Source organism: Quercus robur, chromosome 11 (assembly GCF_932294415.1).
Source record: "Quercus robur chromosome 11, dhQueRobu3.1, whole genome shotgun sequence".
NCBI lineage: Eukaryota > Viridiplantae > Streptophyta > Magnoliopsida > Fagales > Fagaceae > Quercus > Quercus robur.
Genome location: NC_065544.1, coordinates 55789074 through 55808920, shown reverse-complemented (window position 1 = coordinate 55808920; position 19847 = coordinate 55789074). Strand labels below are relative to the sequence as shown.

Below are 19847 nucleotides of genomic sequence, written 5' to 3'. Positions count from 1 at the left end.
CACAAACCCTTTCTTGGAAAGTTAACTCATCATCTCCAAATGAGTTGGCACAGTCCTCCCCATTAAATCATAGTTAATGGTTAAGATTTAAAGTTAAAGTAAATGTAGGGTTCCTATTAAAAAAAAAATGTAAATGTAAATTATTTATAAAGTTTAGGTTGAGCCATTTAAAATTTAAATGGTTAAATTAATCTATAATTATAATTATAAAAATCTCAAAAAAAAATCAATAATTATAAATTTTTAAATAAGTTGGCACAATTTAGAACCTTCATTTTCTCTAATCTAAATCTTAAAAAGTCAATTATCTCTATAAATCTTAAGTTTTAAAAAAAAAAAAAAAAAAATTGGGAAACTCTTTATTTTTTTGAGAGAGAGTTTCAATCTATGGCGTCCGCTCCTGATAATAGCTCTTTATTATCTGACCAAGACACCAATCAGTTTTTGGTGTAGGCGAGGATTGAACCCCAGATCTCTTATATAATTATCAGCGGCTTTATCAGTTGAGCTAACTGGAACTTACATGGGAAATTCTTTATTAGGTTGGCACTTGGCACAATTTTCACCTTCTATTCTTATATAATCTATATACTATTTATAATAGAATTCTCCTTTTTGAATTGTAGTACTTTTATGCGGTTCAGAAATACTCATAAACCTTAAGTTTAACAAGAAAAAAAATTTGAGGACAACCCGGTAAAAATATATCTACAACTCCACTTAAAATGCCTACAAAATAGGACATTTTCCTACTAATTCATATTTTCAAAACAAACTTATCCACCACCGCACACACTTGGTGTGATGGTCACTCCACAAATATAAGTGCTTGTAAGGTGTGGGGGGTCAGGGTCAGGGTTCAAGTCTCTAGGAGGGAGCTTCCACACATATATACACTTAGATTATGCAAGAGTAGAATTTCTACCTTGTATTAAAAAAAAAAACCTTATCCAAAATTTAATAAATATATATATAACACTAGACCAAAAAAACAAAAGGCAAAATTGACCCTCTAACTTTCACATTTTTTCATTTCAGTCCTCTAACTTTCAGTTTTGTCAATTCAGTTCTCTAAATTTCAATTTTTGTCAATTTAAAGCTCCGTTACTGTTGCCGTTATTGCTGCCATTAAACCCACTAAAACGACACCGTTTTTTTTTTTTTTTTTTTTTAATTTGAAATTAAAAGAAAATTCTTAAAAAAAAAAAAAAAAAAAAAAAAAAAAAAAAAAAAACCAACAAACAAACATTAAGGGTCGTCGTTCCCCTTCATCATATTGCCAACTTCTCCGCCAGTACTGTTCACCCTTCCACACTGCAAAGGTGTCCTCCTCACACAACCACTAGTCCAATTTCCTCTATTCCATTCTTTTGTGTTATTTGGCTCAAACCCCTGTAAACAGCTGCAAATTGATGTACTCCGTGAATCACAACTTCCAAATGCCCCACACTTACCATAAACATCGCACTCACTCTTCAAAGTTGTCCACCTGACCTCCCAAACCTCCTTCTCAGTATCCCAATATCTTAGCTCTAAATCTCCTTGCGTAGTCAGGACATAATGCGACAAAGAATCGTTCACATGAGAGAAACTTAAAGTAAGTGTTCCATCTTTCTCTACGAGAAAAAATCCGTGATTCAAGGTCGTTCCCCTTAAATTTTTTTTTTCCAGAATTTTCTTTTAATTCCAAATTAAAAAAAAAAAAAAAAAAAAAAAAAAACCACATGCAAAACTGTGTCGTTTTAGTGGGTTTAATGGCAGTAGTAACGGAGTCTTGAATTGACAAAAATTGAAAGTTAGAAGACTGAATTGACAAAACTGAAGTACTCCGTGAAACTTCGTGTTATTTGGCTCAAACCCCTGTAAACAGCTGCAAATTGATGTACTCCGTGAATCACAGCTTCCAAATGCCCCACACTTACCATAAACATTGCACTCACTCTTCAAAGATGTCCACCTGACCTCTCAAACCTCCTTCTCATTATCCCAATATCTTAGCTCTAAATCTCCTTGCGTAGTTAGGACATAATGCAACAAAGAATCGTTTACATAAGAGAAACTTAAAGTAAGTGCTCCATCTTTCTCTACGAGCAAAAATATGTGATTCGGGGTAGTTCCCCTTAATGTGTTTTTTTTTTTTTTTTTTTTTAGAATTTTCTTTTAATTCCAAATTAAAAATAAATAAAAATAAAAAAACTGCGTCGTTTTAGTGGGTTTAACGGCAGCAGTAACGGAGTCTTGATTTGACAAAAATTGAAAGTTAAAAGACTGAATTGACAAAACTGAAAGTTAGAGAACTGAAATGAAAAAAATGTGAAAGTTAGAGGACTAATTTTACATTTTTGCCCAAAAAAAAAAAAAAAAATGAAAAACCTCATCCCGTTTGATAAGAGGTTTTTAATAACATTATTTAAATGTTATAATACGGGTGAAAAAGTGCGGTGGTGTTTAAACAACGAAAAGTCTTGTTCAAACAGCAGTACCAACGGCCTTACTATTCTATAATAAGCAAATCATTTCCCAACATTTTAAGGAACCATTAATGGCCCTTTTATTTCCAAAAAGAATCACAGATATTTTCATCATACAAAAACTGTAACCACAAAAGTGTCCAGTTCAGCTAGGACTGTTTAGATTTCCGCCGGGTAATTATCGGCCAATAAGAATTTCTCATTCATTTTTCATTTTCCACCCACTTTTTCTGTCACAAACTGAAAACTGAAACACCCGAAACCAAAGCTTTCTCTCCATTCACGTTGCCAATTCTCAATCTCTTTATATATATCTGCCAAGCCTTAACAAACACGATCAGAGCTCTCTCTCTTTCATGGACATATTTTTTTCATTCATTCAGTTCTGTGGAATTTTACAAATAATCAGAACTTTTTGAGTCAACCAAAATTTTGATTAGAAAAGACAAACTTTTTGGAGTCAAAATCAGAGTTTTGAATAATGGGTTTTGAAGCAGGGTCTTCCTCTAATGCATTGAAAGCTCCATCACCACCCAGAGAAGACACACCTCTTCTTGGTCACTCACCAGAAGCTTTGTCCTCACAAGCCAAGACCTTTGCCAATGTTTTCATTGCCATTGTTGGTGCTGGTGTTTTAGGCCTTCCCTATTCTTTCAAGCGCACAGGTTGGGTCATGAACCTCCTCATGATTTTCTCTGTGGCTGCTCTAACTCACTATTGCATGATGCTCTTGGTCTACACTCGCCGGAAGCTTGAATCTTCTAATGGATTCTCAAAGATTGCATCTTTTGGAGATTTGGGGTTCACTGTTTGTGGCCCAACTGGTAGATTCCTTGTTGATATTCTGATTATTTTATCACAAGCTGGCTTTTGTGTTGGTTATTTGATTTTCATTGGCAATACTTTGGTAGATGTTGGTAATTTGAGCACCAGTATTCTGGGATTGACACCCAAGAGTTTTTACATATGGGGGTGCTTGCCTTTTCAGTTGGGGTTGAATTCAATTGCAAGTTTGACCCATTTAGCCCCTTTGAGTATTTTTGCTGATGTGGTTGATATTGGAGCAATTGGGGTGGTGATGGTTGAGGATGTGTTGGTTTTTTTGAAACAGAGCCATGCTGTGAAGGCCTTTGGGGGTGTTTCTGTGTTCTTTTATGGAATGGGTGTGGCTGTTTATTCATTTGAAGGGGTTGGGATGGCTTTGCCTTTGGAGTCAGAGATGAAAGATAAGGACAAGTTTGGGAAAGTCTTGGCCTTGACCATGGCTTTCATTGCCTTGATGTATGGGGGATTTGGAGCATTCGGTTACTTTGCTTTTGGAGAAGATACAAAGGATATGATCACAGCTAATTTGGGTGGAGGCTTTGTGAGCACTCTCGTTAAACTTGGTCTTTGTGTGAATTTGTTCTTTACATTGCCTATAATGATGAACCCAGTTTATGAGATTGTTGAGAGGCGGTTTTGGGGTGGGACTTACTGCCTGTGGCTGAGATGGTTGCTGGTTGTATTGGTGAGTTTGGTGGCTTTGTCTGTCCCAAATTTTGCTGACTTCTTGTCTTTGGTGGGGAGTGGTGTATGCTGTGCTTTGGGCTTTGTTTTGCCTCCCTTGTTTCACTTAAAGGTGTTTAGGAGCGAGATAGGATGGAAAGGATGGACTTTGGATGTGGGGATTATGTTGTTAGGAATTGTTCTTGGGGTTTCAGGAACTTGGTTTGCTCTGCTGGAGATTTTCTTCCAAACTGAATGATTTCAAATTGAGTGTACTATGAATGGTAGTGTAGAGTGAACTATGAACCACGTTACCAATGTTGGTAAGAAATGGCATTATTAGTCATAAAAAAATGCAGGTACAATATTACAATCTTACAGAAATTCTGAATTTCTTGTGGGATATGTTTCAGTTGTATTACTTAGCCATTTTTCATATGATTTTACAATAATTTGTTATGAGAATCTCGATTTAAAGCTTTTGTTCTTTCATCTTCTCTTGTATGGAGTAGCTGTTTTTGTCTTCAAAGGACTAGAATTGGAGTTACTTTCCATTTGGAAAAATCAGACTTCAGCTTGGCGTATATTTTGTTAATGTCTGCAGAGTTGTTCCAAGTTACTTTGTCAACTCAGTGGTTCTTTTAATGAACCAATTCAATTTGGCTCCATTAGTCTGGAGTTTTGCTGATCTCGTCTTTGGTAGTGAGGGGCATCTGCCATGCACCATCTTTTGTCTTGCCTGTAGGTGTTCATGGTATATTTATTGTTGGTTTTGCAGTTCTAGGAACAAGGTCTTCTACTTCATAATTTGTCTCATAAAGGGCTGATAGATGTGTTCAAATTTAAATCGTCTATTTGTGATGATGCAAGTGCAACCTGATTTATCAGTTGATTTTGCATTTCTGTCACGTAGAAGACATTAACATTTTTGGTTTCTGAACCTATGTTTATTTTAGATGATCAAATCTTCAGATATGGCAATTCCTTAGTTCAGAAATTCCCTATTAGGGAAATGCTTAGGTTGATTAATTTGATTTGTTCTACATTAAAATGGTTCAAAATATTTATTTACTTTCAAGGTTAGGCATGAAATTCTAACCCATTTCAAATCTCTTGTAAAATGTTTGTAGGCCAAGCCCATAAACAAGGGCAACACACACATTGCCCAACAGGTTGATGTGTCATAATTTTTAATGCATTTGGCATATATCATTCCTCTTAAAATATCTAGACCTACACAGTTGTGGGACTTGCATGTTGTGAGCAAGATTTTTTAGACCATAGATTGTGAGAGAGATGATGAATATGTCGGATACAATAAATAATTATTTCACAAGAAATCTTCCCTATGACCTGGCAGCTGAAATCAGTTTTTAACATCTTCTCTGATTGCTAATGCTCATTGGCTGCAAAATCAACTGGGGTAAGTGTTGGTGTCCATATCAGGAAAGTGATAAGAATGCGGTGTAAGATTCGTGTAGGTGTATATTTGATATGGTTGTGGACCAGCCCCTGAAATGGACTATGTTGTTCATCTTTCAATCCTTTTTAATTCTAAAAAAGGTTTAAAATTCAACAATGTCTGCATCTTCTAGAAGAATGGAGTGTCAAATGGGGGGTTAAGGTAGGTCATAAGACCTATTATATATATTAGACCTGACTTAGTCCTTAAGACCTAAATTGCACATATATAACCCACAGAGACAGCTTTGAAATGACCCAAGAGCTATAATAAGTTAATTGATTATTCAAATTTTTTAATTTAAATGAGTACTGTTTTCACTTCTTGCTAATTAACACGAGTTGAATTTTAGGTGCTTGTACCTGGAGATGGAAATCATTAAAGATCTAAAAATTAATTTAACCGGTACCATTTTCACCTTTTCCTTTAGAGTGTGTTTGTAGGGAGGTAAAATAGGGTGGATGAAAAATTTTAGAGAAAAAATGGAAATTAAAACATTTTTGGAATGTATTTGGTTAAATGAGGAGGAAAGAAAATAAATAGTGAGGTTCAGATATTTTTTCCATGGCCCACCAAAGCGTTCTCTCCAAAATGAGGAGAAAACTAAAAAGAGAAATTGGGCATCATTTTTGGACAAAAATGCTTATGTGCAGTTGCACACGAGCTTCATCCACGTTGCTCTTCTAATTCTTTACTCTCTTCTTTCCTTTCTCTTGGACGTTGCCTCTCTTTTTTTTTCTCTTTTTTTTGGGCAAGCTTTGTCTGGTGCTCATATTCTTTTTTCTTCTTTTTTTTTCCTTTTTCTTTCTTTTGTGTTTTTTAGTTTTTAGTTTTTTTGTTTAGATGTGATTTTTGTGATTATACATAAATTTATATAAACTCATGTTTTCCATCCCTCTACTTTTTCACTCCCAACCAAATAGAAATGAGGAAAATTAAAATATTTTCTATCCTCCTATTTTTTCATTCTCCCACAATTTTCTATCCTCCCACTTAACCTCATAAATAAAGACCAAATGAAACAATGTTCAAAACTCCAAAATAGAAAACCAACTTAAAAGTGAGGGAGTGCATATGCTTTGGGCAATAGAAGAGTACTCCAAGTGGTTAGGGTGACACAAAGTGTAGGTTTGGATCCAACTTATCACGTCCACGTTTTCCTTCTTCCGCATTTTCCTTCTTTTTTTTTTTCAACCCGCATTTGTTGACTTTTCCACGGTAAACAATGCATCTGTGCATTGTTCACGAACCCACAAATTTTACTTTTCAGCAACTTTTTCATTAAAAATGGGTCTCACGGCACTATTTACACATTTAAAAATTATTTTGCTACCGTGTTTTTAGTTTTCAGCAAAATATTCCCACCTTTTCTTGACTTGACCAGTTCAACTCTGTCAATGTTAATGCTACCACCCTACCTAATAAGGATGGCAAAATAACTCCATGTATAATCCAGACCTATAATGATCCCCCCTCAAAGAAGGAATGGAGCACCTATGATCTACCCAACCTCATCTCATTGCCATCTCTATGACCAGCTACAACCGTTGAAACTATTATGTTAAATCTTACAAGTAATGACACTGATCGCGACACTACTCTTGCCGGATTCCACACCCTCAAAACATCAAGTTCATCATCAATGAGAATCTCAAACAGATCCGGCTAAGCCATATTACTGGTCAAACCCTTCACACACGAAGTGATTAGAAGAAGAAGAAGGCCATATTACTGGTCAAACCCTTCCACGAAGTGATAAGACGAAGAAGAAGAAGAAAAAGAAAGAGAGAGAGAGAAGTGGAAGAGATGGGTGTATGAAAGGCAATGAGCCACCCACTGAAACATATTAAAAATTAATTTTAAGTTTTGGCCCATTACCCTTACCAATATAATTATGCAATGCATACATACATTCTATTCAATGGAAAGATCCCAATAAAGCCACATTGACTTAACAAAATTTATTCAATAATTGCATAGAACACATCAGCGACCAAAAAATTTATTTAAGATTTTTAATTGCATACAACAAAGATAACTCCTTGATGATAAGATACACACTCATCAATGTGTTACAAAAAAAATATATATATATATATATATATTTATATATATATTTGGAAGATTTCTTTTAACAGAACTAGAGACTGACAAAGATGGAAAAGAAAAAAAGAATACCCAAAGAGCTAGAAAAGTAAATGGAAGAAAAAGAATTAAAAGAAAGATAAAAGGGAGGATGGATACACAAGGAGTAATACAAAAATACATTACAAGCACTCGATGGTTGCAAACCAAAGCATGCTGACTCAAACCACTCCAAAGATTGCATCATCATGAAATAAACAGCACTCAGAAGGTTTTAACGCAGAAAAGCGCACACAGATAAGATGCAGAACCAACCAGCTAAAATGCATTCCAATTATCAGTTGTTTTCCTAGCAGGTTGACTGGCAGGTTGGCTATCTATGGATGTTCTAAATGGCTCAGATCCAAAAAGGTCCGAGTCTTCGAAGGTTGGGAATCCATGACCTTGATCAGAGTCTCTACTGCTGAGAACAGAATCAAATCGTGCTAGTGTATGAGATTCACGTGGGGCAAAAAAGCCACTGTCATGCGTGCTGAAAGAATCAAATCTTGAAAAGCCATCAAAAGCAGGTCCTGATCCCTCATATTTATGTGGCGAATTGCTTGAACTGTAGAGTGGTGTGCTAGGAACAGACTCGTCAAAAGCAAATGTACTCTTCTTCTGGAAAAGGCCAGCGGGTGTGCTAGGAACAGACTCGTCAAAAGCAAATGTACTCTTCTTCTGGAAAAGGCCACCTGCTTGTGGTGACCCTGTTCTGATAGGGTTTAAACCAAAATCCCCATACCCAAATAAATAGTTATCTCCATTTCTTTCTTGAGCAGGCTCCTGCACAATTCAAGTCATTTTTATATGAAAGCATGTGGAATTTAGAACCCAGCACATTAATGACCAAACATAAAGATTCAAGTGGCTATACAATCAAAGCCATAGAATTAATTAATGGGTCCTGTTAACGGGTGTCCTTAGGGCATTTGTTAATGGACCATTTTTAAAAAGTTTTAATACCACTTTTATGGAAATTTTTTTTTTTTTTGATAACTTTTATGGGAAATATAAAAGATTCAAAAAATCAGTTACTATTTTCTTTTCCCATAAAAAGTTTTTTAAAAATATTTCTTAAACCAATACCCATCCATTAACTTTTCCCAAAAATAATCTTTGAGCCACCTCAAGAATTATCTTATTAAGGGTGTGGGATTGATTGAGTTGTCAATTAAGAGTGAAGAAAAATAATGCAAAATTACATCAACCTACGAAATTTTAAAGGAATACATGCTCGTATGTTGGGAACTTTTGTATACATGCTATCTTATTAGGCTTGGCCCTCCTTTTTATTTTCTAGATTTTTACTTCAACAAATGTTTCTTATTTTACATAATATATTATATTGCTTTTTCACAAGGTTTACAGGATATGTTTGCAGCGTGACTATAGTACGTCAAGTTCTTTGTTAAATAAAATATTCAATAACATTATGTAGATTTGCATACCTTGGTTGTTTTGATTGGATTAAAGCCCCACACTGAGTCAACATCATCATTAGCGTCAAATGTTCCCCAAGCTGATTCATCAAAACTCTTATCACCAGAAAACATAGACCCCGCACCACCATCACTGCACATATAGTAAATACATAATTAGATGTGTAATATAATATTTATTCTTAAAAAAAAAAAAAAAAAAAAGATAGGTGTAATATAAATTATAAGATTTACATCCAGTGGAGAGGAAAAACCAGAGAATGTCGTAGAATGACTAAGATATGCACTGGTATTCTAAAAGCTACTAATAAACTTAAATCACAGAAGCAACAAAAAAAAACAGTACTTTCAAGCATTCAACTGTTACCATTTGACATGAACATGGGGTATTGAATATGAGTGTTTCAATTTATGTATAAATGAACAAAGTCATGGCAGGTAAATGTGCCTCATGCATGTATCCAATGATGATGAGACACATGAATTAAAGATAAATGTCAGAAGTCAAAGGTATCACCATTTACAAAGAAGAGAACATGTAGGATTAGATTGCTATCACTTGCAATGACTACTAAAACTAGTAGCCATATGAGCAGTGGCATTCACTCCTTTTGTGAGGCTTAGTTTTTGGTGTCGCGTCCCCTTACAAAGAAGAGAACATGTAGGATTAGATTGCTATCACTTGCAATGACTACTAAAACTAGTAGCCATATGAGCAGTGGCATTCACTCCTTTTGTGAGGTTTAGTTTTTGGTGTCACGTCCCCTTCCAATTGCTCCCCCCCTCCCCCCCCCCCAAAAAAAAAACAAAAAACACCAAAAAAAAAAAAAAACCCAAAAACAATCAAACAAAGAAAGAGACCAGCAGTATTATCTGTTATCTGCAGGTAAATGCCACACAAGGACAAACAGACGTCAAAAAGACTGCAATGCAATATTTTGAGATTGGACATGATAGCTTCTTTTTTTCTTTTTATTAAGTTATAGCTTCCTTTTCTTTTATCCATCTCTCTGAATACATCAGACATGGTAACTAATAATTTACATTGAAAGATGAAAGGGTCTCATATAGGAAAAAGTATTTTGTATCATTTGTATCAAATGATACCATGTCATATGTATCAAAATCTAATAAACGAGAAACATGTGTGCAAAAATAACTACCCACTAACACGTCTTTCAATTGTTAGTGGGTTAATTATTTTTTGTTAACATGTCTCACACTTAATGGATTTTGATACCGCTGATATGATATCATTTGATACCAAATACCTTCTCCTCATACAGAATAAACTCAGGAAAAAACCATTAAAATAATGACCTCTGATAGCTGAGATAGGCCCATTAGTGATAATAAGAATAAATTGATATATTGTTGAGTAAAAGGCATAATGAACAGAGAATGAGGGAACAATAACACTCCACCAAAATAAAAACAAAGAAGAAGACATACAAATCTTAATGGGCAATTCAATCAAAAGATACACATTCAATGTTGAAACAAGATGCTGCATCAATAAGCGTCAACTAAGCACATATTGCAAGACAAAAACTTATATACCAATTTTGGAAGAATACCTTTGAAAATCTTTATTACTGGGTGAGGCATCTGCACTATGAGCCTTGTCAAAGTTAGAATCAGGGAATTCTCTTGGTGGACTTTCAACAGCACTCCTTGCAAAGGGACTGCTAGGGGCACTTTTTGCGGACTCATCTTCACTTCTATTATATGCCGATCCATTTTCAACAGCTTGTTCATCCATAGTCTGCGGCTTTTCCACCTTAACATCAGCTTTAGGTGAAGCCGCTGTTGGACTTTCAACTGTGGAGGCTTTTTCATTACTAGCTGATTTGGATTTTTCCTTTGGAGGTGCTATGACATTTTGGACGTCAAGAGTGAGCTCCTTCACAAAAGAGAATCCTGGAAAATTGGACATTACTCATTAGCAACCACAGGCATCGGGCTCACAACCAGAGGACATTGCATAAGGGACAAATGGCAATACCAAAATATGCAAGACAATTATCATAACATATTTATTTGAAAATGATTAATGACAAAGGCTTTGTTGTTGTATATGTAGCAATGCATGATTGGTAACCCAATGCATCACATGCTCAAAGGTGAAATACCACTTGATATGCCCAGAAGATCTCTTTAAGTTAATAAGTAAAGACTGATCTCATCCTACGTGGAATTATTTTTGCATACCTTCATCCTCAAACTTGTCCCAATCTTCATCCCAGTCAGCAGCACCCTCTTGGATCCCAGGTTGCCAACCTAAAAAATAATAAAAACACTTCAGGTAAGTGAATGCAATATAACACAAAACAAAATCTTCAGCGGTATGAAATAGGATAAACAAGCCAAGAGCCTTGTAACTCAATGGCTTGGTCTTCTTTATGAGGAGAAACACAATTTGAATCCCCCCTCCTGCACTTGTTGTAACAATTGAATCATCAAAATAAAATTGGATGAACAGAAAAGGCAAACCCAGGATAACACTGACAGAACTAATAGCAAATTGGGATTAAATCAACTGAAGCCTTGAAGAAGGGAAAAATATAGGTCAATAATTGGGGCAGCAACGTCCAATCATGCTGCAACACCATTTCTTCTCAATAATCAATCCATCCTTGTCAGATGCATTACTATTTCACACTCAAAATGGGGAGATAGCAATTAATAAGTCACATTTAGTGTGCGTTTGGCTCCAAATTAAAAACCCAACTTATTTTACTATTCAGCTTATTTTTGCTGCTATTCATGGGTCACATTGCACTTTTTAGTATTATTCATGGGCCTCACTGCACTATTTTAGCTAACTTTTACCTTTATCTATAATACTGTCAGCAAAAAGTTTTCAGTTTCAGCAAAATAAGCGGATCCCAGACAGACCCTTATTAAACATGATGAAAGCTTATGATTAATTACAAATAGGAATAAATTTTATTCCCTGTGAAAAGAAACTGCTTTTCATTGTTTAATGGAAAAAAGAATTTGAGTATTTCACAGACAAGTGTCACTGTTTCTTACCACCAAGCAAAAGGACTCAAGCATAGCTTGAGGGACAAAAAGTTTGTTAAGGAACCGTCTTAAAATAATAAAATGTTGCATTCCACATAATAACAAGGAAAAGATAGAAATTTTTTAAATGAATGCTTAGGTAGTTCATAACAAAAATGTTTGCAATAAATATTATTTTTTTCCCTATCCTTCGTCATCCTTTCATAATCACATTTCAACTTAAGATTTCTATAATTTAATATTAATATCCAATTACAGTGCAAATACTTTTCCCACATAACAAAAAGAAAAATAAGTGAAGGATTACCGAGCCTTCCTTATTGGGTACAGGGAATAAACAAAACAGGGCAAGTGACAAAAACTTACCAAAGGGAAGCTCAGTCAATGTGGTTGGTTTCGCACGTAATCCATATTTCTTGCAGCGTTCATTTAGACCTTTTACTAGTTCATCAAGATCTGATTGGATACGATCAGCGTGAACCTGAAATTTGCAGTTGAAAATGAACATAAAAAAGTTCTAAATAGGCCTGCACCAGACCAAATTTGTGAAGACATACCTGAAGAACACCATCAGCACTGCCATCTTGTTCCATCTTAACAATGGCCTGATAAAGCTCCATTTTCCTCTCCTACAAATAAAAAGTATAAGATTGTTTAACATAAATCTAACAGAAGGACCAGCACAATGACACACTTTTAATACTTCAATGACCAACGGCAGGCCATTTATAGGTCATTCATGAAAAGAAATTATGGCTACCTGTAAATCACGAAATGTTGCTTCTTCAATAGTTAACTTGGAGGCTACATCTCCACTTTGCTTGTATTTCTCTTCATATTTCTTGGCCAGGGACTCAACCTGAAGACAGATACTGATCATTGAGCCCATATTACAAAAGAAACATGAGGAAACATACATTTGCTCAAGAATCCAAAAGATACCTCACGTTTATCAGCAGATGCTCTTTCTGTGATTTCATTAAGGCGATTGTCACATCTGCTCTTGTATAAAACCTTGTACCAAAGTGAAAAATAAATTTAGGGAAAACATAGCGGAATAATTAAGTATCATTGCTTCTGACTACAAAGAGAATAGTAGAAACAAGTGCAGTTCCCAGCCATCCAGAATAAGCACCTATAAGTTCAAAGTAAGAAACATGTCTTTACATTTTTTATCCGCCTTAATACAGATTGCAATCAGAATAATGATCAGGAAAAAAGAGGTCTACTAACAAATTGATGATTAAATAAGTCATTTTTTTTTCATATTTGGGGAACCAAAAAAAAAAAAACAAACAAACAAACCTAGGTGGATTATATAACTAAAGACATGTCCATGCTGCTAGCATCAAAACATTTTTTTTTCAGTTATCATAACTAACAATGTCACATGCAAAGGAAACACTATTTTGCAGAGCATTGCATATATTACGTGTGTTCGATTTTTTTTTTTTAATTTTTTTGTTGAAAGTGTGTTGAAGTATACTTGTATTTTGAAAAAGTGAAGTTTTAAAAAGTTGTTCATAAAAGCTTGTCATTAGCTGTAGGCCAAAGGACAAACAAGTATTTTCATTTATCAATATGTAACAATTAGATCCCCAACAACAATCAAAGGAACACACATATAATGTCATATAACCTTCAAAAAGAACATTAAATACTCACAAGTTCTTGCATTTTAGTGCGGCAGAATTCAATTTTCTGTCTAGAATCCAATATTTCTTTCTCCAGTTCTTCTACCTACAATTAAGAAAGGATCAGGTCAAAAGATGATTAGCAACTCTTGAAGGAAAGAGGAACACAAAATCTTGGTCAAAGTAAAAAAGCTACCAGGTGAAGATGATAAAAAGTATATTCAAGTCTATACCACGCCATGCACTAAAGACTCATTGTCACAACAGAAAGCTTTTATGTCACCTTAGCATAGATCTTCAAATTGGAACAAATAATAAAAGAAAACAAAAAATTCAGGGAAAAACCAAAAGTTAAAACTTCAATGTTGCAAGAAGGGTCATCTATAATTTGCTATGTTGCTGGAAGAGAAACACAAAGGGCTTGGGTAGGGTGAATGGGTCAATTGTATGCAACCATAAACCTATAACAAGTTAACAACTAGAGAACTATGGTACAAAATATGTAAGATACAAAGATAGGGGGGAAAAACAGAAATGTGATATTAAAAATAGTAGATAGATTTAGATGCTAAATAAAGAGGTTACGGAAAAGTATAGGGTTCCAAGTGAAATAAATATAATGAAGAAATAGAAGAACAAACACTACCAAACTGATGTAGATTTCAACAATTAAAAAAGGCTACAGGCCCAGCATGGTTGAAAAAGCTTTCTCTTGGTGGTTGATCATGCAATATTTGTGTTCAGCTTGCAAGGTTTGGCAAAGAGTAGAACACAAGGGTAATCAAGTGGAGAACCAGTCAAAGAAACCAAATGTCATTGGACACCTAATTTTACTGCAACATCCCCAGATATAGCAAATAATGGGAATCCAGCAAAAAGATCAAATGGCTAAAGAAAAATGATGCAAGAAACAGAGATAGAATAAGTGCCTTTTTATCAGCCTCTGTTGCTTCTTGGAACCTTGAATTGAGCAAGGTCTGCTCCTCGGTACTGAGTTGATCTACAAGGTGTTTCTCCAACACTGGAACTTTTGCCTTATGCTGACTGGCCTGTGACCCTTCAGCCTGAGGGACTGCAACAGGCCTCGGAGGCCTTCCTGCTGCCATGTGCCGAGCACCAGGACCAGGCATCCCATGCTGTTGTTGAAAACCTTTGAACAAAAAAAGGGTAAAGATAGGATCTATTTTGTAAAAAATTGCACCAGTTGGTACCATAAACTAAAAGACTCATGGTGTGGAAGAGTACCAGGCGCATGTCCCCATGCTGCATTGGAGTAGTTGGTAGGTTGGCCAGGGGTAGGTAAATCAGATATAATGCTGCTTGGGAGCACTGCTGGAAGAGGAGTGCCTTCTCTATACCGCTCCATCAAATACAGAGCAACACAGAACTCCCTGTGAGAAAGCATGCTATCATTATCCTGATCCGCTAAGTCCCACACCTGCTTTAAAACCTCTGAAATATGAACAATATATACTAGTGAGAACAATGTGATCATGGAATTATTAGCTGCCATTAAGAAATTATCTGCATAAAACATATGTAAGAAGTTGGGCCAAAAAACAAGACGTAGCCTTAGACCTGGCTATGTTGAGCCTTAGAAAATACCAAGATAGACCTTTCCTGGATTAAAGCCAGTCTTTGGAAGCCACTAAACTTTAGAAACTTCTGTAAATAAAATTATCTGCTAGAGTTGAACATTAAGCATACCAAGATTAAAAAAAAAAATTCATTAGTACATGATAAAACCCATCTTATACAACAATAGGTCCATGACATGGAGCTTGTGCAAACTCATGAGGCTTTGTGATCACCAAAGATATTCAACAGCACACAAGTCACAAACGCACAATAACTGACCGAGTAGCCAAGCTCCTTCTATACTAGAGTTATATATCAGATGATCTAGACCATTCTGGAAATTGGGCACTTAAAGCCATAATTTAATAATTTGAATAAACATTCCAGCAGGAAGTTAAACAGGAAAGAAACAATAATTCACGGCAACCTAAATTCAGATATAAGGATAGCAGAAGCTTTAAACTGATAGCATATTATGCATTCAGACTAAAAGAAAATACAAGAAAGTATAAACCTTTCATAAACCACATTAGCAATTTAGTAATGGGCATAAAGCCCAAAGATACATTCCATAATGAAAAATAGTTCTACCTCTTGGCAGTCGCCAACTAAGAAATAAATTGCGGGCTTCTTCACCAGTAATCCTCCCATCTCTGTCCTTGTCTACGTCCATAAATACTTTGGTATACTTCTGAACATCAGTTGGACTCATCCTAGGCCATGACTGCTGGGACTGACTGGAAGCAGAAATCTCAGCACCAAGTGATATTCCAGATGATCTAGATGCAGAAGTGGTCTGTGTTGAAACCTTTTGGTACTGATTTGCAAGTGCCGGGACCTGCTGACGCTGACCACCAACAGGCTGTGTTGTGAGTGAAGTCTGCAAAGAAGGCTGGATCACTGAAGATACCGGAACAACTGATGATGAGACTGGTAAATTGCTTGCAGAAATAGTACGTGTGGAAGAATCTTGCTTTGGTTGAGATGGGGTAGCAGAAAAAACATCACCACCAAAAATTGAGTCAGATGCAAAACCATTTCCAGATACATCCAAGGGTTTAGAATCCTTAGCCGGTTGTCCGGATGGCCTCATTCCAAATGTTGCTTGTGGCCTAGGTGGCAGTGTGGCAGGCGATCCAGATGTTGCCAGCCCAAATCCATCAGAACTGACTGAGGTACTCATTCCACTGACTGGGACTTGTAAGGCACCTGTCCCTACACCAACCCAATCACTTGAGATGCTTGGATTTGGAGGGCGAGGCCCAGTCCCAGCTACTCCACCAGTTAATCCTTGAATGCCAACACCCTGTGTCGGGCGGGGAGCAGAGGAAGTTACAGCCTGTGGAGGCCTCATCAACTGACTTCCTTGTGAAGGAAAATGCTGCTGGTTGATACCCGCATTAGGAGGAACTTGTGGTCCCCTGAACCCAAGATTTTGGGAGGACGTTGGAGTAACCGGACCAACTGGAGGGGTAGGAGCTGATGCAGCAGCGGAAGTATTGAACTGAGGTGCAGGCATGGCAGTAACACTGATCTGTGGTGCAGGTATTTTAGCTGAAGCTGGGCCATACAATGCTGCCTTCACTATGTCAGGGGTTAGGTCTCGTTTACTTTGTGCCACAGTGACAAGTTTAAGGGCATTATAGAACTCTGGCCGACCAAGAAAACCACTCTGGCTCTGGTTGGCAATTGCCCATATCTGCAGATAAAGACACCAACATAAAACTAAAACTGATTAAATCATACACTTTCCCATGTTCATTGTTCCCATAATTTTGTTCTCGATTTCTTATATAACTAAGAATGCTAGGTGCCAAAGGAGCTGCAACCCATATACACAACAAGAAGTATACAGACGAGAAATTCCCCCAAAGAGCTATATCAAGCACTAAAATTTACAGTAAAGAAAATCTAAAAGTCAATACTCTCTGTTATCTCAGTGCGACAGGCGAGTAATTACTATCAAAATAACAACAATTTTGCAGTCAGCTACGAATTCTCAACAAACTAATCACAGTCGCCACATTTATCCTTAAAAGGCATATCCTTTTTTACCACTCCCGAAAGTGAATCAAGAACACTCTTCAAAAAGAGAAGACTTTATTCAATGCATTAACCCATTCTATGTCCCATTGCACACAGCTCTAACGTACACATGTTCCTAACTATAATCGAAATCCCAATTGATATCAAAATTTGGCATCCAAAAAACCCTAGCACCAATCAGATAACTACATAACATTTACAAAAGCTTAAACAACTAAAATACATCAAAATTTTCGAATCAATCCGATCCAACTCAATATCAAATTACATACACAAATAGATAGATAGAGAGAGAAAGAGAGAGAGACCTGAGCAAGAACTTGCTTGGACAAACCGGAGCCTTGGAAGAAGGAGACGGCTTCGGCGCCGCTGATTTTGCCATCGCGGTCCAAATCGGCGCGACGGAAATACGCATCGAAGAGATCCACATTCGACGCTTGGTTCTGCGCCGAAGCCATTTCTTGTGCTCCCGCCGCCGCCGCCGCCGAAATTCAAAACAGCCTCCGCGTGTGTGTGTGTGGAGGATCGATCAGTCAGAACATTGGAATCAAAATAAAGGCAGTGATCGAAATCGTTCGCGAGTGCATGAGAAAAAAATCGTTATGGTGAGAAGCACCGGGAACGATCAAAAAATATGGTTTCGATTTTTCGATTTGTTAATGAAATGAATTTTATATATTTTTGGGTGTGTGATTCGATGAAAGAGAAAACAGATGGAGATAGTGAGAGAGAAAGAGATTGAAAAAAAAAAAATGATGGATGTTTTTAATTTTCTGTTTTAAGGACAAAACTACCTCTGTCTTCTTACTCATTTCTCAAAACTACCATTGGCCCAGACCCACTCACCACCCTCCGGCCCATTACCTAACTATGATAAATTTCTTTTTCTTTTTTTTTTAGCTAAATAAATAATATAAAATTAATGTAATTTTTTTTATTTGAATTTAGGATTTGAAATGAAGTGAACTATTGGGTTTAGAGCATCTCTGATGGTCTATATAAAAGTAAAATATTCTCTATAATAGAGAATGAGACCAAAAAAAGTCACTCCAATGGATTCTCTATACCCAAAAATTTTTTTGGCTCATGAACAGTAGTTCATCAAGTCTAATGGGCTACTATTCATTCTTCAAATTTTTTTTTTCTATTATAATAATCAAATATTGAATAAAAAAAATGTTAGAAGATGTGTAGTTGTTAAAAAAATAATAAATAATGAATGAAGAAATAATATTTAAATGAGATAGAAAATTGGATAGAGAATCTGTTGGAAAGTGTATTTGAAAAAGTTGGAGATAAAAGGTAAAAGCCACTATTCAATCTCCAAACAATACAAAAATTTGATGAATTTGCTGGAAATGCTCTTAGTGTGTGCTAGTTTTTAGAAGAAAAAAAATTTATTAAACGTACCTAAGATATCCAGAACATTTTTACAACAAATTATAAATGGTTAGTTGTTATTGGTTCAAATTTAAATCTAACACTAAGATTACTTTTTTACCCCAATAATAACAACTAGTAACAACTTGCCACTTAGGATTTGTTGTGACAATGTTATGGAAATATCATTTCTCATATTTAAATGATAAATGATATATGATATTCACAACAAATCTCACATGGCAAGTTGTTACAGGTTATTATTGATGGAGTAGAAAATTAATTTCAGTGGTAAATTTAAATTATAACCAATAATAACTAATCACCTATGATTTGTTATGAGAATGTTATAAAAATATTGTATACGTACCACATCTCATATTTAAATAGAGTATGTGCTAATTTTTAAAAAAATATTTCTTTGATATTTTTTTAATTAAAATTTTAACCTACTTTTTTATTTTTTAAGAACAAGAATTATTTAATTAGATTAGAGGTATTTTTGGTATTTTTTAAAGTTATAACTAACTTTAATCCTCTTAATACATAGAAAAGAGGTAAAATATTATTATATTATTATAAGATTAAGAACCAATAATTTATTTATTATTCTAACAGTTTTAGCCTTTGCAACATAATATGAATATTTAAAATAAAATACGCCAAATGGATGCATGATTTTCATGCTGTTTGGAGAAGAAAATATCAATATTTATGGAAAACATTATTTTCTATATTAGTAACTGGTATTATTCATATGCGATGCATAACTTGATAAAAATTTATATTTAAGCTCAAAAATTTTAAAATAATTAAAACTAAATTATTAAATAAATAGTAATAATAAATTATAAAATAAGTAAGTAATTTTGTGGGGTAAAAGAACTGAGTAGGAGTATTGGGGCGTGGGCCATGCCCAAGGATGCCAAGGAACCTAAGGATGATCAAACAATAAGATAAGCATGTAGGTTAATAGGCCGAGGACAAGGACCTATAACAGCAAATGAGTGATGTCTCCCAAGGCGTTGTGGGAGGTTGGAGCCCGGCCATCCAAAGAATATCGTGCAAAAGGCAACCATACTTTAGAAGATATGATTCAAAGAAAGGAGTCAACAATGAACTAAGAAATATCTGAGAAGAAGACTGCTACCACCACATTAAATATTTTGCACCTAACCAACTGGCCGCATTTATG

The 19847-nt window shown here is 35.5% G+C and overlaps 2 protein-coding genes across 2 annotated transcripts; one reads left to right on the top strand and one right to left on the bottom strand.

The window, feature by feature from the left end:
* The first annotated feature begins 2486 nt into the window (after window positions 1–2486).
* LOC126706160 (amino acid transporter AVT3B-like) lies at window positions 2487–4451 on the top strand. Its single transcript, XM_050405471.1, has one exon. It carries the CDS (start codon window positions 2953–2955, stop codon window positions 4216–4218), a length of 1266 nt encoding a protein of 421 aa, XP_050261428.1. The 5' UTR covers window positions 2487–2952; the 3' UTR covers window positions 4219–4451.
* A 2898-nt stretch (window positions 4452–7349) lies between these two features.
* On the bottom strand, window positions 7350–18013 carry LOC126707215 (uncharacterized). The gene is made up of 13 exons (XM_050406805.1): window positions 17581–18013; window positions 15818–16925; window positions 14894–15100; window positions 14578–14798; window positions 13680–13754; window positions 12957–13028; window positions 12775–12873; window positions 12572–12643; window positions 12381–12495; window positions 11199–11267; window positions 10565–10907; window positions 8997–9120; window positions 7350–8331 (listed from the first exon to the last, which is right to left on the bottom strand). The coding sequence occupies exons 1-13, from the start codon at window positions 17728–17730 to the stop codon at window positions 7825–7827; spliced, it is 3162 nt and encodes a 1053-aa protein (XP_050262762.1). The 5' UTR covers window positions 17731–18013; the 3' UTR covers window positions 7350–7824.
* Window positions 18014–19847: the final 1834 nt, after the last annotated feature.

What these genes read in the sequence shown, in the direction of transcription:
- LOC126706160 (XM_050405471.1), top strand. Translation starts at nt 2,953, where the DNA reads ATGGGTTTTGAAGCAGGGTCTTCCTCTAATGCATTGAAAGCTCCATCA.
- LOC126707215 (XM_050406805.1), bottom strand. Translation starts at nt 17,730, where the DNA reads ATGGCTTCGGCGCAGAACCAAGCGTCGAATGTGGATCTCTTCGATGCG. An exon ending in AGCATGGGGACATGCGCCTG is followed by an intron (nt 14,799 to 14,893) that starts GTACTCTTCCAC and finishes TTTTGTTCAAAG; the next exon opens with GTTTTCAACAACAGCATGGG. An exon ending in AGTAATAAAGATTTTCAAAG is followed by an intron (nt 9,121 to 10,564) that starts GTATTCTTCCAA and finishes CTATATGTGCAG; the next exon opens with TGATGGTGGTGCGGGGTCTA.